At 41.7% G+C, this 22,155-nt stretch overlaps 1 protein-coding gene across 8 annotated transcripts in view; it reads right to left on the minus strand.

The window, feature by feature from the left end:
• Positions 1-22,155, minus strand: part of KIF14 (kinesin family member 14) — a 53,679-nt gene that overhangs the window by 12,607 nt on the left and 18,917 nt on the right. For all 8 annotated transcript variants that reach the window (XM_068541860.1, XM_068541862.1, XM_068541858.1 and 5 more), the window contains 13 exons: positions 21,445-21,617; positions 20,326-20,473; positions 19,968-20,031; positions 19,192-19,376; positions 16,118-16,220; positions 15,131-15,291; positions 12,622-12,769; positions 12,050-12,202; positions 10,650-10,776; positions 8,562-8,655; positions 7,902-8,034; positions 5,062-5,162; positions 1,162-1,256 (listed from right to left, as the gene is read on the minus strand). In XM_068541860.1, the coding sequence (XP_068397961.1) occupies positions 1,162-1,256; positions 5,062-5,162; positions 7,902-8,034; positions 8,562-8,655; positions 10,650-10,776; positions 12,050-12,202; positions 12,622-12,769; positions 15,131-15,291; positions 16,118-16,220; positions 19,192-19,376; positions 19,968-20,031; positions 20,326-20,473; positions 21,445-21,617 (1,685 nt within the window). The remainder of the gene's footprint in view (positions 1-1,161; positions 1,257-5,061; positions 5,163-7,901; positions 8,035-8,561; positions 8,656-10,649; positions 10,777-12,049; positions 12,203-12,621; positions 12,770-15,130; positions 15,292-16,117; positions 16,221-19,191; positions 19,377-19,967; positions 20,032-20,325; positions 20,474-21,444; positions 21,618-22,155) is intronic.

The raw sequence follows: 22,155 nt of genomic DNA on the forward strand, positions 1-22,155 counted from the left end.
CTTCCTAAAAGATAATTTTATGATTTAAAAAAAAAAAGAAACCCTAGTGTCTTTATTTTAAAGGCAAGATGACATACAATTTCTTTCATGGCTACTCATATTCCACTGACACCTTTATCGAAATAGACTATTACATTACAGAGTAATTGTAAAACTCCATTTACTCAGGCACAAGTGACATTCTGTAAAGTGTAAGGTGTGCACGTCTTAAGCGTACAGCTTGTCTTTACATACGTGTACCCCGCGTGACCCCCGCTCAGATCAACACATGCCACACGCCCACCACCGCTTTCCAGCAGGCTCCCTCATGACCCACCATTCTCCCTGAACTACTCGGCTTCTCTCACGACAGAGTAGTTTTGCCTATTTTTGAACTACTTATAAATAGAATCATGTGGAATGTACTCGTTATCATCTAGTTTCTTTCACTCAACATAGTGTTTTGGGATTCATCTGGGTTGTTGTACGAATCAGTGGTTCTTTTCTGTTGCTGTGCAGTAGTCTGTTGCTACCAGGCAGTAATTTTAATTATTACAGGTACTTACACATATAACTTACAGTGTATCCCCTCTTCTTATGAAAATTAACATAGTCAATATTGGCATAAAATAATTATTCAGTGGAATAATTCCTATAACTTTTTCCTTTAAACTTTTAAAAATTAAAGTAGCTTTAGACAAATCATGCATATTATATAAAATCCAGAAGAAAACGAAGGATATGCTGTGAAAAGGACGTCTTCCTTCCTGTCCCGTCCCATCCCCCAAATGCCCTGGGCAACCAGCGCTTTCAGGGAGAGCATATTCATTTATAAGCATGTTTGTATACATCTTTTTTCTCCTCCTCACACATACGATATCCTGTAATACATAATCTTCTACACTTTGCCTTTTTTCACTTAGAAGAAAACAATATCCTCATACGTTTTTGAACAAACACGCGACTTCCACATTTGAACTAGTCACTCAACTAAAGGCTTGGAATACATCACAGAGCACAGAGTTTCAGAAGTGGGAGGGGTCTCCGGTCTGCCCTGTTTACAGAGGAAATGGAAGCTTCCAGGAGATGAAATGATTTGCACAAGAACAGGAAACAAGATAGTGGCAGACACAAGACTTGGTGCTATTCTCAGTAAACAACAAAGTCTGATGAAAAAAGTACCTGACGAGTGTGAAGAATGCAAATCCTGGGCCGCGTGGGCCTCTATGCCGTGCAGACAGCCGGAAACCCTCCTGTTCTTCATCAGGCTCCTGCTCCTGGAAAAACAGAAACCGTGAGGTTAGCGGCTACACTCCACATGGGAAAACGCGAAGGACACAGCTTTAAATTCTCCAAAGAGAGGGGACGTCCACGAGAATGTTTTCCACGGAAATCTTTTCATCAAGGGTTACATTAATTTGGTTCACCGAACAGGAACTTACTATTTTCAGGTACTAGTCTAACCCTACAGTTCATTAGCTGAATAGAGCAAATGCACAGCTGACCCGCGAACGAGGCGGGGATCAGGGGCGCACAGTCAGCCCTCGGCACACGCGGTTCCTCCACCTCCGCAGGCTCAGCCAACCCCAATCCTGCCGTGTTCGCTACTGAAAACCCGTGCTGCTCGAGGGTCAGCTGGCCTACTATTCACAGGCTCAGCCAACCCCAATCCTGCCGTGTTCGCTACTGAAAACCCGTGCTGTTCGAGGGTCAGCTGGCCTACTATTCACAGGCTCTGGATACTGTGGTTAAGACACAGCAAACAGGGCTTCTGGGCTCACGGAGCTTACGGTCCACAGGAAGTCATGAGGGCACAGAGGGCTGCAGAGGCGCTCGGGGGGAAGGACTCGGCCCCAGAGCCGGGAGGGCCCCCGGAGCGAGCCCGGGGCCGACCTCGGATGCCAGCTAAGGGAGCGTGGACTGATCCTGAGCAAGTTATCCTGGGAAGGGTTTCAAGCAGGGAAATGGTCCCGGTGAATAAATTCAAGTAAACATTTGCTGCACAGGGTGAAGAGCACGGCACCGGGAAGCGCAGCAGCGGCACAAGGCAGGCGGCGACCCCACGACTGGACCTTCAGCGGCTCCGCCTCTCCCCTGCACTCACGCCTCCCCCTGCTTCCGTATCACCACCCGTATGGACCAACTCTCCAAACCCCAGCTCCAGCCCCCGTGTGTCAGGCTGTGGCCCCAGACCTCAGTCCAGCGGGACCTTCGACGTCTTCTCCTTAACAGGACCCTCTATACTGGTGGCCACTCACAGAAAAACGCTATTTGTTGAAAAGATGGTTAAACAAAAGCATTCTATCTGTAGTCGCCTAAATGTTTCAAACATAAAATTTCCCCATGAATTCCCACGAGAGAAACACAGAATTATGACTGACAACAGGGAGAGAAAATATCAATTCTCACAGGTTACAGTTTTTTTACTTAGTAGCGAAAGAAAAGCGTACATTATCCCAGTAAGTCTGAACTAGGAAAACTTATTCTTTCAACACAACCGTAGTTAAACAATGTTTAAACTCAAATTAAAAAATGCTTGTCACATTCCTTTCAAAGAATTTTTACTTAACATCAGGGGAAATTTTACTTTTAACTGTCAACAGCACATATCAAAATGTATACGCCACCAAACCGGTCTATTTCACCACAGAAAAAGCGTGGCACATCATTGCCTAGAAGCTCCATAATTAAGAGTCCATTACCTTCAGGCATTCTCAGAGTCTGCAATTCTGTCATAAACATTCTTGCAAGGCTGAAACTTCATACACAAGGTTTCTGACCAAGAGCAATCCATGTTTTTTAAAAAATGATACTTTTAAATTATAGAAGTCTTCAAAAACATCTCTGCCAAATGAAAACACCTGATTTCGAAATCTTAGAAAATGTTGTTTTGATTTTTCAGTAACAATTTAAGTTTCTGTTGATTCCCTAATTATCAACCTAAAAGTCAGCGGGATTTAAGATGTAAATTATTAACCTTCAATAGGATAAAATTTTAATGTTAATTCTTAATGCTCATATTTGATCCACACGTCTAAGTACACAAAACTTATACCTGTTTATAATAAAACAATAAGAAATCAGTACTTTTTAAATCTAAAGGAATTTATAAACCACACTCTCATGAATCTGTAGGGCTGGTTTGAATTCTGGGAGGCTTATGCCACTCTGGGCTGGTGCAAGTGTCCCAGGCCCCATCTGCCCAATTCCACTCCAGGACGAGTTTGCTCATTTTAGTGCCAGAGCCCACCTCTGTTTTGACGTCCTCAGGACAAATCACCTGAAGATATCACTTATCTTTTCATTGGAATTGGATCAGGAATCATATCCTCTCTGTATCCCAAGATTTCATGTTATTCAATACATATTAGGTGCCCGATAACAAGAACTGCCATTCACAGAACAGCCACGGACAAGGTTGGATCTCAAACCCTCACAGCAACCCTCCATCATCACCGTCATCGGTCCCGTATCAGAGACCACAGTGGTCACCGGAGAAGCAGCTGCTCCTCACAGATGACCCTGCCCTGTCTCCAGCTCACTGATGAGAAAACTGAAGCCTCGAGACGTCCTGCCCTGGGCTCCCGGCCACATGGGGCCAGCACGAGGACTCAGGACTCGGTGGGACCTGTGACTCTGCACAGCACAAGCCTGAAGCGGATGCACTCAAGGAGCCCAGAGTCTGTTTAAAGCACACGCTCTGTGTTTCCTTCGGCTTGAGATACGAGCTGCCACGTACATAACATATAACATGAACGCGACGTCTTGGCTATTTCTTACTCTAGCTTAGCAGCTAGAATGCAGGAAATAAAGCAAAAGTCACAGGTAATTAAGTAGTTCCACCTCTTTGAGGAGAGTTTATACAAATGAGTTTAAAATAAGCATGGTCAAAACCAAGAGAGGCCTAAAAAGGTTTAGAACCCAAACGGACTCTGAGCTGCGCTGAAGGCGATGAAGTTGAAACTACATTTAACCAGAAACTCGCTGTTCTTCCCTCTGCCACAGAGAGGCTGGGTGACTCTGGACAAGATCCTTATCTCTTTAAATCCTTAGTTACTTCGCCTGTAAAATGGGGGTAAGGACAGCAGCAGTTCTGCGGTAAATGAGACTCTGCTCAGCATGCATCCAGTACATGTTCTATCTATGGTGATGCTTCTGCTGGATGAAACGCCACTGACCTTTACATCCTGACAATTCCCGAATCCCTTCTACAAAGTCTTAGACCTCAGTGTACACCTGGATGACCCCCAGGAACCTCAAACTCACCGCGTCCAAAATAGCCTCCCTACCGTCCACCCCAGGGAACGCCACCCTCCCCTAGTCGCTCGGCCAGGACCCGCCTGCAGCCCCGCATCACTGTCACCCCACACCAGCCACCGAGGCCCGTGATCCTGCCTCGCGGATGCCCGTAGACCTCCCCTCCTCCGCAGCCCCTGCCCAGCCTCGGGTCAGGTCTTCATCAACCTGCCCCACCCCAACTTTCCTCCACGCCAGGTCTCGGAGGGCAGGGAGTATTCTGTACTTATCCTCGTATCCTCAGGACACGGCAGCCAGCAGTCCTGCTCAAAAACCAAAGCAAGGGGCTAACCGAGTGCCAGGACGAAGGCCTTCCTACTACAGCACACGCCTCGCTATAACCTAAGCACCGGGGCGTGCAGAAGCAGCAGCCACTGACGGTGGGTCTTGCATGTCTCAGTCAACAAGCAACACGCGTCACGTACAGGAGTCCTCGAGCACCGTGATTTAGTGCTCTGAGGCGCTCAGACTAACTTAACGGCATTCCAAACTCTATAGCTTACAACAAAATGTCATAGACTATGCCAGGTTTTTGAGAAAGGGTAAAGTAATAAACACTGTTCATCTTTATAGGAAATGAGATTTATGCCAGTCTAAGTTGTTCTTAAAACTTATATGGTAAAATACTGAGGATATTTCTTCGTATTCTAACTGAATATAAACATTCTAACGCCCTAGGTGCTGTAATTTGATCAGTGACATACTGGGTTCCCTTCCCAGATATCCACCATGACAACAGATAGTTCTTCTGAGAAGGAAGAAAGCCAGCAACACAAATGTCCTCACCTCCTTCTGGAAAATGAAGACACTGGAACATTTGTGATGTCGGGTTCCCATTCATCTTCAGGGTCGCAAAAGACATCTTCACCCTTGTTACTACAGTGGCTCTAAGAAAATTAAATATATAGTTTCTAGTAATTATGGGTTAAAAATGTTTAGCAACTAAGGGAAAAACGTTTCCTTTGTTGCATTTATAAAATTCGCAAAATTATAGATTATCTAGATAATGTTAAAAGTAAAAAAATCGCATTCCTGATAAAATTTTTAAAAATCACATGACACTAGGAATTATACTAAAAGAGATCTACTAATAAAGGCAACAGAAATCATTAAATAATTCAGAAATAATAAACGTGGTTTAGAAAACATAGAGAAAACAAAAACGATAGCATCCTCAGGAGAAAAATAAAAGAATAATCTGACAACATTAAGGGGACCTAAATAGACACTTCTCCAAAGAAGATATACAGATTGCCAACAAACACATGAAAGGATGGGATGCTAAACATCACTGATTATTGGAGAAATGCAAATCAAAACTACAGTGAGGTGTCACCTCACACCGGTCAGAATGGCCATCATCAAAAAATCTAGAAACAATAAATGCTGGAGAGGGTGTGGAGAAAAGGGAACCCTCTTGCACTGTTGGTGGGAATGTAAACTGATACAGCCACTATGGAGAACAGCATGGAGGTTCCTTAAAAAACTACAAATAGAACTACCATATGACCCAGCAATCCCACTACTGGGCATATACTCTGAGAAAACCATAATTCAAAAAGAGTCATGTACCCCAGTGTTCACTGCAGCTCTATTTACAATAGCCAGGACATGGAAGCAACCTAAGTGTCCATCGACAGATGAATGGATAAAGAAGATGTGGCACATACGTACAATGGAATATTACTCAGCCATAAAAAGAAACGAAATTGAGTTATTTGTAGTGAGGTGGATGGACCTAGAGTCTGTCATACAGAGTGAAGTAAGTCAGAAAGAGAAAAACAAATACCATACGCTAACACATATATATGGAATCTTAAAAAAAAAATGGTCATGAAGAACCTAGGGGCAGGATGGGAATAAAGACGCAGACCTACTAGAGAATGGACTTGAGGACACGGGGAGGGGGAAGGGTAAGCTGTGACAAAGTGAGAGAGTGGCATGGACATAAATACACTACCAAACGTAAAATAGCTAATGGGAAGCAGCTGCATAGCACAGGGAGATCAGCTTGGTGCTTTGTGACCACCTAGAGGGGTGGGAGAGGGAGGTTGGGGAGGGAGATGCAAGAGGGAAGAGATATGGGGATATATGTATATGTATAGCTGATTCACTTTGTTATAAAGCAGAAACTAACACACCATTGTAAAGCAATTATACTCCAGTAAAGATGGTAAAAAAAAAAAAAACAAAAATAAAAAAACAAAGAGACAAATTTGAATTAGCTTTGACACAAAATATTAATTTAATGAATCAGTATTTTTGGAAATGAATATATTAACCAATAACTATAAAATGCTTAAAGCAATATCTGGTCAATATTAACTGTGGAATAAATTATTATGAATTATTTCTAATAAAAAAAAGATTCAATCACTTCCTGGTTGAATATATTGATCATGATAATAATCTATATTTTAATTTAAATATTTAAAGCAATACCAATTAAAGTGCTAGCAAAATAAATATAGAGATTGATTCAGGAATAGTATAACTAAATGGAAAAATAAGTAAAGAATATTGTAACAAACAGTTGAAAGTACGAATGTAAGGTAACTCACCCATCAGATTTTAATGTATGTGTCAAGGCAAGAATTATCAAATGACCTCAATACAGTTTTTTGTTTTTCTAATTACACAAGCAATTCACATTCACTGTAGAAAATCTGGAAATTATTAATACATATAAACACAAAGAAAAAAATTTTAACCACTTGCAAACCCGTCATTTAGAGGCAAACTGTCAGTGCTTTTGTATGATTCCCTTCAGCCTTTCTGTATTTTCTATTGTGAATATACCTTGCATTCCATTCCTGGAATTAACCCTACTTAATCATGGTATAAGTATTCTCTAAATACAACCTTGGGTTTGACTTACTAACATTTCTTTCAGGATTTTTATAGCTGTGTTCATATTAAGATTGGTTTGTAATTCTCTTTTGAATCATCTTTTCAGTTTTTGTGGGTTTTGTTTGTTTTGATTGTAATCAGTTATTCTAGCATCGTAACTGTGACACTTTCTATTCTTTGCTACCTTCTAGAATAGTTCAAATGTAACAGGATTTGTCTGTTTTTTGGAGGTTCAAAAGTGCTTACCTATGAAATTGACTGGGATCAGCATCTTTTTTTTTTAACCAATTTTTTTTTCCAGGCTAGTTCATTGACAAACTTTTCAATTTATTGCTTGGTTATTCACCTATTAAACCAACTTTCATAATTTCTCTTTTTCTAGAAAAATCTTAACTTTCTAGAAAATTATTAAACTTATTAGCTTACTTATTAAACTTATTTACATAAAAATGTAATGTAATTTTAAAATGCTTGAGATCTTTATTTAAATGCTGTGTCCATTCCTAAAATCACATGTTCATCTTTTCAAGGAGCCAAAGCTTGAATTTATAAATTCTAATTTGTCAATTATTACTTTTATTTTTAATGATTCCTTCATTTGCTCTCCTTTGGTTTAGGTTTATTCTTTTCTAGATTGAGTTAACTATTTAGTTTATTTTCATTTTTCCATTACACAATTCAAGCATTAAGGCTATAATCTGGCAGAATCCTGTAAGTTTTTACATATAATATTTTTATTTCAAAAAGTTTATAGAGATTTTAATAATATTCCAAACCTCGTAAAGTTCCTTCATTGCCGCAAGCTTAGACTCAAACTTTTCCAGACTCCAGACAGTTGAGACCCCTAGTTGCAGGTTACGAACCTGAACACAAGTGTCAGAACTACTTCCTTTATCTGATACAACATGTCTGAAAGAAAAACCAAAGAAAAAAAATGCTTCTCCTAAAACATACATAACCTGGATAGAGTTTTCCGAATTAGAATGACTCCCATAAAAATTCAGACCACTGATTAAATCTCTCCATAGTTAAGTATTTTTGTTATACTAATAATCATGTCTAGTATATACTATATTAAAATAACTTCTTATGTAATAATTTCTTAAAAGTTCTAATATTGTATATTCCTTTTAAAATGTGGAATACTTATAAATTCTCAACTCAAAAGAAAATCAGTGAATTCCTAAAACATCTAAGATTATTCTGTTTATAAAATATACGAGTATGTTAATTGCTGAAAGCCTTTTTCACTCCAGAGTGAGCTCTGAGAGGGGAATCTGGAAGTGCCCCTGGGGATTATGACACCCGCTTGCTCCTGGACAGGCATGTAGGATACCATGTCCTTAGAGAAACTAAAACAGAAAAAAATCACATGAAGCGTGAAGCATGACTAGTTTAAAACAACGAATTACTTTACAAATAAGATAATCACTCACCTGCCAAAAACATAATTCTTTTTTAACTTGTTGCTGATGGTATTGGCTTCCTGAATCATCACGGAGAGTTTCATGGAGCTCCAACTGGGCTGAACTAGCAGAGAGCACACGGAGAAGATTCAGAACACGTATGTGAGCACTAACACACCACCAGGCACAACACGTCCTGAAAAAAAAACTGACTTCAAACGAATGGTTTTAACGATGCATCACAGAAGGTGAAGGTGATAACTCGATAACTTTTCTTCAAGCCTCACTGGTGAAATAAAATATTCTTCATACAAAATGAGGTCTTTCACCTGTGGAGGCACGGAAGAAAACTGAAGTTCATAGAGAGAGGATACGGGTTTTGTAAACAAGGAAATGCTAAAGATGCTGCTTTTCCTTCTAATATTTTTAAAGATTTTTTTTTCTAATTTCTTTTTTTCCTAACTTCTAATTTATTTAAAGTATTAGGTAAAGTATACTACAGCCTTAACTTAAATAGAACCACAGTCCTTTTTTATTTTGCCTGAAATTTTAAAAATAGATAGATAGATAGATATAGACAGAAACAGAGATATATTAGGACATAAAAACACTTTCAGTCCACAATTCCACGTTCCTAATTCAAATTTAAGATTTTATCATAAACATTTTCTATATTGTTCAGTCAAACTTATAACCAGCATTCCATTAAAAACATTTTTTTGGAAGAGTGAAATTCATTGTTCATGTGGATAAAAAAAATCAAGTATTCATTGCATGGTACTGTTTTAGGATCTAAGAGGAATAAAAACATGTATTAATACAATGTTCTTATCTCTCACAACAGATGTAACAGTTTCAAGGTAATTTAAAAACAGAAGTTATGGAAAGTATATGGCACAACTACCAAGTATTCTTGCTAAAACACTGAACCTGGATGACGGGTGCTTTGCAGGGTATGTAGAGGCACAGGAACCAGCTAAGCAACAGCCTGGACATACAGTCAGCAAACCCAGAATCTGCGAAACTCTACAGGGAGACAACCTGGCTTCTTCAATACATGAATTACAAGGGGACAGAGAAAGAGGAAGGAAGAGCCAGCTGACAGATTAAAAGAGACTTAAAAGGCACATCTAGCAAACACAGGGGGGGTGTGGACCACATTTGTATCCTGATTCAAACAAATCAAATATATTTTAAAAATTATGAAATAGTCCACAAAATTTGAATAGGGACTAGATATTTGATGTGTAAGAAATTATTATTAATATTTTTAGGTGTAATAATAATATCAGAGTTATGCTTCTAAGAGTGACAAAGAGAGAAAAGAGAGTTCTTATCTAACTTGGAGATACATAGTGAAGTATTTACAGATCAAGTGATAGGATGTCTGGGATTTGCTTCAGAATAGTCCGGGGTGGGGGTGGGGGGGCAGGGGGATTGAGCACGGCTGGAACAAAACTGAACATGTGTGGGTAATTGTTGAAGATGGATGATAAGTATGGAAGAGTTTACTGTAGTAATCTCTCTGCTTTCATAGTTTATTTGAAACTTTCTATAATTAAAAAAAGAAAGTTTACATTAAACATCCTGTGTTTGGGGAATTCCCTGGCGGTCCAGTGGTTAGGACACTGTGCTTTCACTGCCGGGGCCTGGGTTTGATCCCTGGTCGGGAACTAAGATGGCACAAGCCGCCCGGCACGGCCAAATAAATAAATAAATATTTGAAAAGAAATGCTGTGCTCTACACAGGAATGTAGAAATGTACAAAAAAATAACTTTTAAGTGAGAAAGAAAACGAAGGATGCAATGATTAAGCACAACTCAGATTAATAATTCTTATAAAATAAGAATTAAGGATTAGAGTAAGACATTTTAAAAAGCATAATACACATTAAAATAATACTTGGAATTCTGTTTACCATTTGCTTATATAACTAAATATTCTAAAAAGTGAATATCCTAAAAATAATCATTCATACAAATTTATCTAGATCCAGAGAAGTCAGCAACATCCAGAAAAACAATTTTGAATATACAAAGATAATTAACATTTTACTAATTGTATGAAATAACACACATAACTTTAGAAAATACCTGCTAAAATCGTCCTATACTCACTTGTGAAAGTTTTATCCCTATTACTCTGATTTTGCTGTAGAATTTGTACTTCCTTAGCAATCCTTTGTTTCTCGGTTTCTAAAGCTTCCAGAATTCTTGCATGGCGGATCCTGTGGTCTTCTAAAGCCTAATTGATATTGATTCACGTGGAGTCATACACGAGAACGTGCAAAGAGAGAAATTATAAAACCAGACTGACAATGGTAATGCACTACATAATTCTCATTTCACAGTACGTGTATTATTAAGCATAAAGGCTTTTAAAACATGATTTATAAAGTATCTTTATAAAATGATTTTTTCCCCACAACAAAATCATTAGGAATTTTTGATAACATAGATCAATCTTTTCCTCCCAGTTGATAGGAGCATAAAAACCTTCAGGAAAAAAAAAAAAGGGAAAAAACTACTCAAGAATTTGTTGACTAAATTAAAACGTTAAATTAAAAATACACCTAAAAACCTCACTTGACACAAATAAGCCTTATACTAGCCCACTAATGATAATTGTTTTCAAGATGTAAACACATCTGTTTTTCTCTTAAAACTCTCTGGGGTGGCTCACTAGCCCCTCCGTGCTCTAGAATCAGCTAATATATGTATTCTCACCACTTTACAGTACCGGTACTCTGGGGTTACTGCGAGTATCTTCATCTACGCCCAACCCCACCATAAACTTAGGAAGAAAAGAAGGAAAACTGCCATTTGAGAGTAAAACTTGAAGATATAAGAAGTCGCAGCAGAGACGAAAGCAGGGGCTCTCCCTTCGGGATTCAGGGCCCCCCTCCGGGGCTGGTTAGAAGGGATTCCGGCCCCACCGCAGAGGATGTGATTCGGCAGTTCTGGATGGACCGAGAGCTGCACATCTACCAGGTGGTGCTGAGGCTGCTGGTCCAGCACCTGGAGAGCCACCGTGAGCTGCCCTTGGAAGATGCCTCTGTGCTCAGAGAGATGAGGGAAGTCAGTGCCTGAGGGCCCAAGGCTGAGGTAGTTCCCTGAGGACTCACGTGGGCACACGGCCTGCTTGCTGCTCTCTCCACCCTGGCACCGGGATGTAACCCGTCCAAGAGCTGAGCCGTGCCTCCTTCTATATACCATGCCCTAGTATCACCTCACTCCTTACATCGTTCGGCATGACTGACCACAGGGTCGCTCTGGATGCAGGGAAAGAGAACACTTGACTGGAACTCGCTGGAAACAACAGCTCTGTCCCTTTGAAAAGATCTGTGTGATAATGTGTGAGCACATCGTGAGGACAGAGGCTTTCAGGCAGGAAGACCCTTCTCACCTGCAGACCTGGATTTGGCCATCGCCCATCAAGAGACCATAAGCTCTTTAAAAAAAAAGAAAAATCCAGCTTTTCCTCAAGATAGCTCAGACTAGCTATAAAATGAAATTACCTGTTTTGTAGCCAAAGTCTCCATTTCTAACCGCTTTTTGTTGACATATATTTCCTGTTCAAAACGCTGCTTTGCCTTTTCTAGTTCCTCAATTTTGTAATTAGCCTTTTGGTTATTAATTTCCTGTAGCTTCTTTCTTTGACATTCTTCTTTCTTTAAAGGACAATAATAAAAAATAAATAGGGCAAAGATACAGAGCAATTCTTCAAAAATGATACCAAAAAGGTACAAAAGTCCCTTTTTAAAAATCAATGCACAAGAAATTGACTCACAGATAGAAAAGGTGCCCCAGTGCTTCTCCACCCCATCCAGGTTGACTAACCCAACTGAAAATAACCATCACTAGCCAAACCCTTCAGAGCGCTGCCCTCCAGATGGGCTTCTGGGAAGCAGGACTGCCAGCAAACAGGAGAGCCATGGCCTGAGGGCGGGGGGGACAGAGCCTCTCTGCTTCTCCCCCCCCCCCCCGTAGCAGCCTTGATCTCCCCTCTGACGCTCCCCCAGGGCCCCGCTAGAAACATAAGTTTACGTGGCATGCACGGGCAGAGAAGGAAAACAGTTCTGCCCCTTACCAGCTCTGCCTCCAGGCCTTGTATTTTGCTTTCGTACGCAGCTTTCTGAGAGGAAAGCTCTTGCCGAGCCATTTCTTTCACGATCTGGAGTCCCTGCATCATTTCTTCCTGTGCTTTCAACTGCGCCTCCTTTATTTCTGCTTCAAGTCTACAAGTAGCAAAATATTCAGTAGTTACAGGGTGCTCTGTCAAGAATTCTTCATATGCTGTAATAGTTCTTAATCATATTAAGATGTTTTAAATTAAACAAAAGTTCAAATCTCAAAACTTCATTTCTGACATTCTGTCAATAGCACTCTGAAATGTTTATTAGCTCTAGAATTGTTTACACAAAGAAAACATAAAAGGATGAAAATTTGCTTATTTCTAACTTAATTACTATTGCAGATGCTCGATATTTAAGCAAATACGTTTTTCTAATGCTTAAGTTATATAAAAATGTTTTAACTTACATAAAGATATAAAATATATATTTATAACATAAAAATTATGCTACAGTGAACACTGCAGTAAATATTATAGTTAACATTATAGTAAACACAAAATATGGGCATTTTATGTTAAACTAACAATGGTTAGGGCAAAAATTATTTCATATCATTATCTTTCAATTCATGTTTAGGTCATAGATTAGGAATATATTGAAATGCCTCTAAAAGCATGATACATGAGCTGATAAAGCAGGGATTGTACCAAATTTTTCCAATCATCTATAATAATTTTGTAAGCAGACAGAGGGTGGGGGGGTCCCCCAGAGAGAGAGAACCAGGCGGGGCTTTCTTGACAGAAGAGAAGCCATGTTTGGCCTGAGCTGTTTTGTGATCTGAGCCTGGACACAGGGCTTGCCCTTGAACAGGTCTCAGAAATCAATGATCTCAAGGGAACAAAAGAACAGCTGTTATCAGGCAAGAGAAGCAACAACAGCAAAGATAAGACAGCAGTAGTGAAGTCTCTCGGCTCTGAGTCAGCGGTGAAGACTAGCCTGAAACTCAGCCACCAGGTCAATGGGAGCCTCAGGGATGGAGATGGTGACCTTCTGTGACCCCCAGGACTTCAGTCAACTGAAGCCTGGACTCTTGTCGATCTTTGCCCTGATTCTATGCTGACTTCTCCGCTGCTCAGGCCCCTTCATGAACACGCATGTACCCTTAGCTTAAAACCTCCCCAGTCTTACTGTTGGGGAAGCACGGCTTTGGGAAAGTTCCCCATGTTTTCCTTACTTGCTCCAAGTAATAAATCCTTCCTTCTCCTGATCTTTGGCCTGGCTGTGTCTTTTGGCTCGACACCCACCAAGAGGTGAACCCAGTTTTCAGGTAACATTTAGACATTTTGAGAAGTCAAAATATTAAATTACTTTTCACTGTATGGGGGGAAAAGGATTGGCGATTACGGAAAACTAAAAGCTTCTTTCTTCTCAACAAAACTCGACGCTTTAACAATTGTACTGCATAAAATTTCCGTACCCAATTTTACTGAATTAGAATAAGAATGTCAAGAGAAAGAGGACCTAATGGCTACCGGGGCCTGGGGGGAGGGGGTAGCCATTGCATAGTGGGTACAGAGGCCCAGCTGGGTGATGAGAAAGTTCTGGAGACAGAATATGGTTGAGGCTGCACAACACTGTGAATGTACTTAACACCACTGAACTGCACACTTAAAAATGGCTAAAAAGGTGAATTTTATGCTATGTATGTTGTACCACAACTTTAAAAAAAAAAAAGAGGGCAAAGCAAGCTCAGACTTTTGAAATGGTGACAAAGCAAGGTTCGTGTGGCCCACCCCGGTCATCCTTCCCACCCCCCGCCTCCCTCCTCTGTGCGGATATTTCTCTCCCCGCAACCCCGAGATGCCCGTCTCACCCCCCAGCCTCCACTGCACTGCAGCCCGGGACCCGGCTCCACCGCCCTCCATCCTCCAGACCTGGGCCACAGTCACCATTCTGCAAATGTGATCCCCATCATGTCTGTCTCATGTCTCCTTAAAATTCTCTTACGACCCCATAACCTTTAAGATAAAGTCCAAATGCTTTAGCATTTTATTCCTGTGTTACTTGCCATTTATTTTACAGGGATCCTGCTTAAATCAGAATTCCTACAATAGTGCCTCAGCTAAAGCTGGGGCAAAAGAAGAAAAGTAAATAAGGGTCCACTCCCCAGGCTTCCCCTGGCCGACTCCCTCCCAGGGGACATCTTCTCACGAGACCTTCGTTGACCCCTGGTCGGGGCAGGAGTCACCCCAGGAGCTCCACACGGTGCAGGGCTCTGTCAGGGCACTCTGTCTGTCTGTCCGTCAGCCCCATGAGAAGATGAATTCCTCCAGCGCAGGAGCTAAGTTTGTTTGTTGAGTGAACGCACACAGAAGAGCAAGGATCATGTCACTAGAAATCAGCACCCAAAGAGTTAACGAGTGCAGTCAGGACAACCTGATTAAGGCTCTCCACAGCCCTCTCCCGTATACTTACTGTTTCATACCAACAAAAATACTTACTGTAAAAAAAAAAAATACTTACTGTAATCTCTGTGCCGTGAGCAAGTCATTTTTTGCAAATTCAAAGTCTCTTGGACCCTCACTCACAAGAGTATCTCTACTGGGCGGTCTTTCCCCTTTCTGGACTTCTACTGGATGATTAAATCTAAAATAATGATCGCCGCCAAGAATCACCCGATCACCCTAAAGCACACAAAAAATTTACTCCTTGAGGTGAGTCTGAACCAAAAAATTCCGTGGAACAAATCCTTATGTTCAACAATTCAATACAGCCTAGTATCACTAATGACAAACACAAAAATCACAGCAGCTAACATTTATGAAATGCTTCCTACAGGCCAAGAACTGCATCCGACACTCTACACATACACCATCTCACTGACGTCTCACAACTGTGCATGTTATTACCCCAGTTTTAGGAATGAGGAAACTAACAGAGCACAGAGCTAAACAGTAACAGTGATAAGCGCACACCGAGCTCACTGTCTGCAGACACTGTAGTAAGAGCTACGCATGAATTCTTTCACCTACTCCTCCCTTATCCCTCCTGAAAGACAGGATATATACTACCAAGTGACCATATGTCTCGCTTTGCCTGCAACAGAATAGTTCATGCCTGTTCTCCTGATATAATTATTAAAGTGCTCTCAAAAGTGTCCTGACATGGGTGACATGCAATCACCCCGAGCTTAATAACTTCAAAGGTCATATGGCAAGTGGCAGGGCCAGGGCTTCGACCCTGTCTGGCCTGATTCCAAAGCCCAGCTCTTCCCGGGACACATAATGCTGCTGCTGGTGGACAGCTCCTTGGGGGCTGGTCCACCCACCATAACAGAACTGCGGTCTCTGCGCAAAGGCAGGCAATTCGTGAAATAAGAAAACGTAAGAACCAGAAAGTCCTTCATCCCGCTCACTACTGATCTTACAGAGGAGAGAACCGGGCTCAAAAAAACTAAATCACGTGCCCAAAGTCAAACAATTTCTCACATCTTAGCAGCAGCCAACTTACATGATGTAATACCGTGGGTTCCAAAATAAGTCTTCCATTTACATATGTCTTTGCTTCCCCAGCTGGGCTGATACTCACTGTCCCATCAAAATTGTTGACAGTGCTGTGAAGACAGGATGCACACCGTTACAATCACAGGACAGACTAACAAGTAAGAAAGAGGCAATACAGATAATCCTCCTTGGGTTATTCCTTTAGTGGTAAGGTTCATATCAATTTGTGACCATAATAACTTAGAACTCTCTTATTTTCCTTCAATCAGATTTTGAAGGTTTGGTGAAAAAGCCTGGCTTCTCTAGCAATTCTATCCTCCAGTGGTGGGAAAAATTTTCATCGTATGTATTTTGATTAAAACTACTTAAAAAAAAATACCAACCCCTCTTCCCCAGAAATGGGAAAAAAAAGTACACAAACATTAAAGGAAAATACACGAAAATACTGACAGTGGTTTATTTATGAATGGAAGAGTTTTAAGTGTTTTTATGTTTTACTTTTCTAACTTTCTGCTTTTATTTATGAGTTTTAATAATGGGACAAACAACATTTTCCTCCCATGAAAAGAGGGGTAAAATACAGAGGAAGGAAAAGCACAGAGATAAAAGCACACTCCTTGGACATCTAACTAACTGAACTGTGGCGATAAGATCATACTGTTGAAAATCAGCTATAAATGCTACATATCCTTTCGAGTTCTTTTTATTCAGAAAATAGGAAAGAAACTCCAAAATCCAGTTATCTTTGGATTAACTGGACAGAAAGAAAGAGGACACTGTAGCAAAAGCTGAGCCCAAACAAAACCTCTAGCTCCAGACAAGGCTCTGAGAGCTACAGGTAAAGAATGGTAGTTGGACCTGAGCACCTAGAGAAGAGGACTCGGGAAGTACGGCTCACCCTCCTGCCAGCCTAGCGTCCCAACCCTGCAAAGGTTTAAACAAGGCCTGCTTGTTCGGACGCCTCCTCTCTCCCAGTTCTATCTGCTCTGCAGTCAAAAGCCCTTGGCCTTAGCATTCTGCCCCCTCCCACCCCCCATCTGGCTTCAACCACCAACCCCCTGATCCACCGCTATTTCCCATAAGAACCCCACCTGGATTTGCCTTAACATCAGCTTCTCTCCTTTACCTGAATCGTTCCGTCAACATAAGACACCCTCTCCCTTATCTCCATCACTCGTCAAGGCCAGAGCCCTCTAAGCAGCTTCTCTTTAGGGCTCAAAAGCTAGAGGTGAACTTTCCTTCTCTTTCTTTACTTTTAAGCACTAAGTAGCTAAGACCCACCTAATGTTAATATACACTGATGGGTACTGGGGCTCCTTTGTCCACTGAGCCCCACGTGCCAGGTATGTCAGCAGGGAAGACAGACACGAAACCTGCTCTCATGAAGTTCACGGTCCAGACAGTGAGACAAACACCTATCCGTGTACTAAAAGGGGAAACGCCAAGTGCTAGGCGAGTGGGGGACCTCCTGGTCCCGCTGGACTCTCAACTCTTTGGGGGCATGTTCTGTATCTTTGCTACAAGTGTAAATAATTCTGGATTTATCTGTTATAGAAAATGGTTAATTAACAGAAGAGCAAGCGGATCTGAGGACCAAGGAGCCGTGCCACGCCAGGTACAAAGACGTCGTGGAGCTCAAGTACCTAGGCTGTGCAATATTAGTGAGAAAACACACTCTGTATTTTTGGAAATTTTTTGTATGAACACTGCAGATCACAAAAAAAGGCATATGTTATTTAATATATGGTACTGGTAGAATTGGTTATTCACGTGGAAAATAAATGAATTTAGATCCCTACTTCACACCAAACAAAAAATTCCACACGACTTAAGGACTTAAATGTGAAGGCAAAATTTCAAAACATTTAGAAGATAATTTAGGTGACTGTCTCTATGACGTCAGCGTAGAAATGATTTCTTAAACAAGACACAAAAATTGACAACCATAAAGGAAAAGACTGACGTATGTACTATACTAACTAAGAACTCTGATCCATCAAAAGGCACCATAAGAGAGTGAAACGATGAGCCACACACTGGAAAAAAAGATATTTACAACACGTGAAACTCACAAAAGCTTGGCCACCAAAAAAACTCCTACAAATTATGAAAAAGAACCAATGCAATCGAAAAATGGACAAAAGACATGAACAGGCAAGTTACAGAGGAGCAAACAAAAATGGCCAAAGAATAGATGAATAGGATTAGTCAAGGAAATGCAAAACGAATCCCCCGCGAGACGCCATTTCACATCCCCCTGACGGTACCGAGGCTTGGCAAGGATGTGGGGCAACGCGTGCCTCAGTGCCAACGGCAGCAGAATTGACAATCATTCCGGAAAACAATCTGAGATTACCTCGTGAAGGTGCATATGCACAGATTCTACAGCCTGGTATCTCTGCTCCTAGACACACAACTTAAGAGTGATTCCCAAACTTTAAAATCATCATTATAGGGTAACAGAAAGATCATCAGACCCACACAGCACAGCGGGGCAAACAGAAAGGCCTGGCCGCCCAGCTTCCTAGCGGCTGCCCCGAGGGCCCTAACTCAGTTTATGAAACTTACTCCCGTTTGTACCAGGAGACGCATCCAAGAGCGCTCACAGCAGTACTGCGGGAGCAAAACATGAGAAACCACCCAAACGTCTACCAACCAAGTAGACAGGTAAACTCATACAACAGGATGCTTTACAGCGGAAAAATGAGAGCGCATCGACGTGGATAAATCATGAAAACACACTGTGGAGCTACAACAGTTTACATATACCATCACCCTAACAACACATACAGTATCATTCAACTCATATGAACAAATTTTAAAATTTGTCAATCCAATCAAAAATCCTGCCATAGATGATGGATAGAAGTTGAGAGATAACTTCTGATAGAGTGATACTACATCATATCTCATATTGAGAGTAACTGACCTGCCATCCCTACAAAACACCCAGATTGTCCGTTTTTCCTGGCTAAAAGATGCATTCGAAGACTTATACCAAAGAATCAGTGTGAGTGAATGCCTCATGTGAAGGGAACCGCAAGTCATCAAGACCCGGAAAACCACTGGGGAGGGGCGCACCAGTGCTCGTCGGCGATCAGCACCCCCGACAACTGAATGTCATGGCTCGAGTTGGGTTTATACTTTCCGACTGTAGTTGTTCCCTCTTTTATCATATATAACAGTATCTCTGACAGCTGAGGGTCTTCATTGAGATTGACCAGGTTTGGCAAGTGGTTGTCCATTTGAAATGTAATTCCTGCTTTCTAGTAGAAGTCAGAAAAAAAAATAACTTTAATCACAAGCATGAAACTGTTAGATCCACCTAAAACATTAAAGTCACGGTATGTGGGACTCAGTTAATTAACGGTCTCTTAGACCCTCTCCTTGCGACTTCCCCGTAAGTGTGACCACCATACTTCTTAGGCTCCCAGGGAGACGCTGACCCTCTGTGTCCTGACACCATCCTCCGCCCACTCGTGGCTCAACCCAGCATCACCAGATGTGCCTGATCTCACCCACCGACGTCTACAGCAGGTCAGGTCCTGCCGCGGCGTCTCCACTGCCGTCACCTTGGTTCAGACCCGTAGCACCTCCCGCCTGAACCAGAGGCAGCCTTCTGACCACCCTGCCAACAGTTCCCCTTGCTTTCAGTCCTGCTCACACCCTACACCAAAGTAATTCTGAACTAATTCTCAAAATGTCAATTCCCTGGTCAGACACTTTCAAGGATTTCCCATTTCCTACAGGATAAAACAAATTCCTTGGCCTGGAATTTGAGAAATCACATCTGTATATTTACTACTGTCATATTTCTTTGCAAATTTTCAAATCAGTTTAGAGAGTTGAAACGATACCTGTAACTCCTTTGTTACTTGAAGTTTTCTTTTTTCAGCTTGTTCAAGTTTTTCTTTCCACATTCTTACCAAAGACAAACAAGAGTTTAAAAGAGTTAAAAATATCCAGATTTATAAGACTGAGAATCAAGAGACAATCAATCAAGATTAGGAAACCACTTAGGAATATTTAAAACGTAATGGTCTGGGGATAAGCTGCTCTATTCACAGGGAAGGCAGGGATAAAGGCAGACTCCGGTACCTCCTCAGCCTCCCGTCCCCACCTCCATCCCCCTCCCCCTCTCCCACCTCTCTCCCCAGGCCAGTGCAGTGATTCCAGGCAATACCCACAGCATCTAAGGTAGTGACCAGAGCCCACCTTTGCATTTCTGCCATGTCTCTCTCCTGCTGATACAGCTTCATTCTCAAGGATGTTATTTCTTGCCGACAGAGCCTATATCGCTCAGGGTCAATGTTCTGACTGTTTCTTTGAGCAGCTTTTAACTTTTCAATTTCTGCTTTCAAGTCTAAATATTTGTAGAAAGATGCATGGTTAATAACATCTGATATATAGTAATTCCCACACTATACATAACCCTCCAATCTTCTATTTTATTTGAAGTTTTAAATACTAAGTAAAACAGAATACTTGCAGAAATTTTACTTTAATTACCTACAAATCTATCTAACCTTTACCTGAAAAACTGCTCCCCTATTAATGAATTTCCCTCCCTCATAAGCAGTATGGCCACGTAATGTGTCGTCCAAAGCGGGACACCTTTGAGAAGGACCGGGGGCACCATTCATCACACTGGGATGACAGCCATGAACCAGGACTGCCCCAGGCAAACCATACTCATAAAGACATGTTAGATAAAGATGACAGATTTCCCAAGCTGGAATTCAGAATACTTATTTTTAATGAAAATGGTCCCATTTGTAAACGAGAGGGGATCCAAACAGGGAAAGATGGAGCACGAGACGGCAAATCCATCCTCCTCTGGCCCACACCTCTGAGGGATCTATTAGCCTTCCGCAAGATCCCTGAGCAGGTGAGCGAGAGAAGGAGGACTCGGCGTTGACGAAGGGAGGCCCGTGCTAGAAACCCAGGATCAAACAGCCTTTGGGTCAATGAACTAAGCGGAAGCAGAGGTGAGAGACAGACAACGGCGGAAAGGCCACAAGAGGAAAAGTAAAGGACATTATTGTCCCTGTGCTGCACAGGCACACGACTCAGTCCACAGAGGGTTTCCTACGCTGGCTCTTTCCCCTTCACCCACCCCACTTCCCAGCTTTTTCTGATTGTTCCCCATTATCCTCTTTCCCGCCGTCCTTCCATCCGCCTTCCTCATCAGTGTGGAATGAAGACTAGGAGCTATTACACAGATATGAGAGAAAAAGCTTTAACTGCCTTAAACTGCATATTTTCATCGCTGAAATGAGTATTTGAGACTAAACTCTTGCAAGATAATCTTTAAGTCTGTAGGGAACTGTTGACCTCTGATCAACTTGGCGCTCACGTCCTCGTTGACCCTGGCGGCGTTGACTATCATCCGGGCCTGGGTGGCGTATCTCAGCGTGCTCAGGGTCTCCTCCACGCTGCTGGCCGCCGGGCTGACCGTGGCGATCATCGACGTTTTGGAATTTCCGCTCAGACTTTCCTTCAGCAGCCTTCAAGGAAAACAGTCACAATTCGACTTTGCTTCTACAGCGACCTCATGACAACTACCTGGAGAGCACAACGCAGACTAACGGGATATGTAATGCAGTAGTATGCTCCTCACGCAAACACCAGTTAGAATTTTTTGGTATTTGTAGCTATTTTTAGATCTCTGAGCACTTTATTTCATCTCACACTTTTTATTTATTTATTTTGGCCGCGCAGCTTGTGGAATTTTAGTTCCCCGACCAGGGATTAAACCCAGGCCCTCCGCAGTGAGAGAGCCGAGTCCTAACCACTGGACCGCCAGGGAAAGTCCCTCATCTCACACTTTTTATATTGTTTTGTGAAGCGATAGTCTGCAAAGATTTTAAAATATGGTTAACTCTCCAATATTTAGTAAAATCCCTCTCCCCATACTAGACTGTGAGCTACTTCAGGGGCGGGACCGTGTGTCTGGTCACCCTTGTATTTCCAGGGTCACCAGAGCCCTTCAAAGCAGCTGCTCAAAAGTGCAGAAAATGATGGGTGAACATATAAACACAAATT

The sequence above is a fragment of the Eschrichtius robustus genome, chromosome 3 (assembly GCF_028021215.1).
Source record: "Eschrichtius robustus isolate mEscRob2 chromosome 3, mEscRob2.pri, whole genome shotgun sequence".
NCBI lineage: Eukaryota > Metazoa > Chordata > Mammalia > Artiodactyla > Eschrichtiidae > Eschrichtius > Eschrichtius robustus.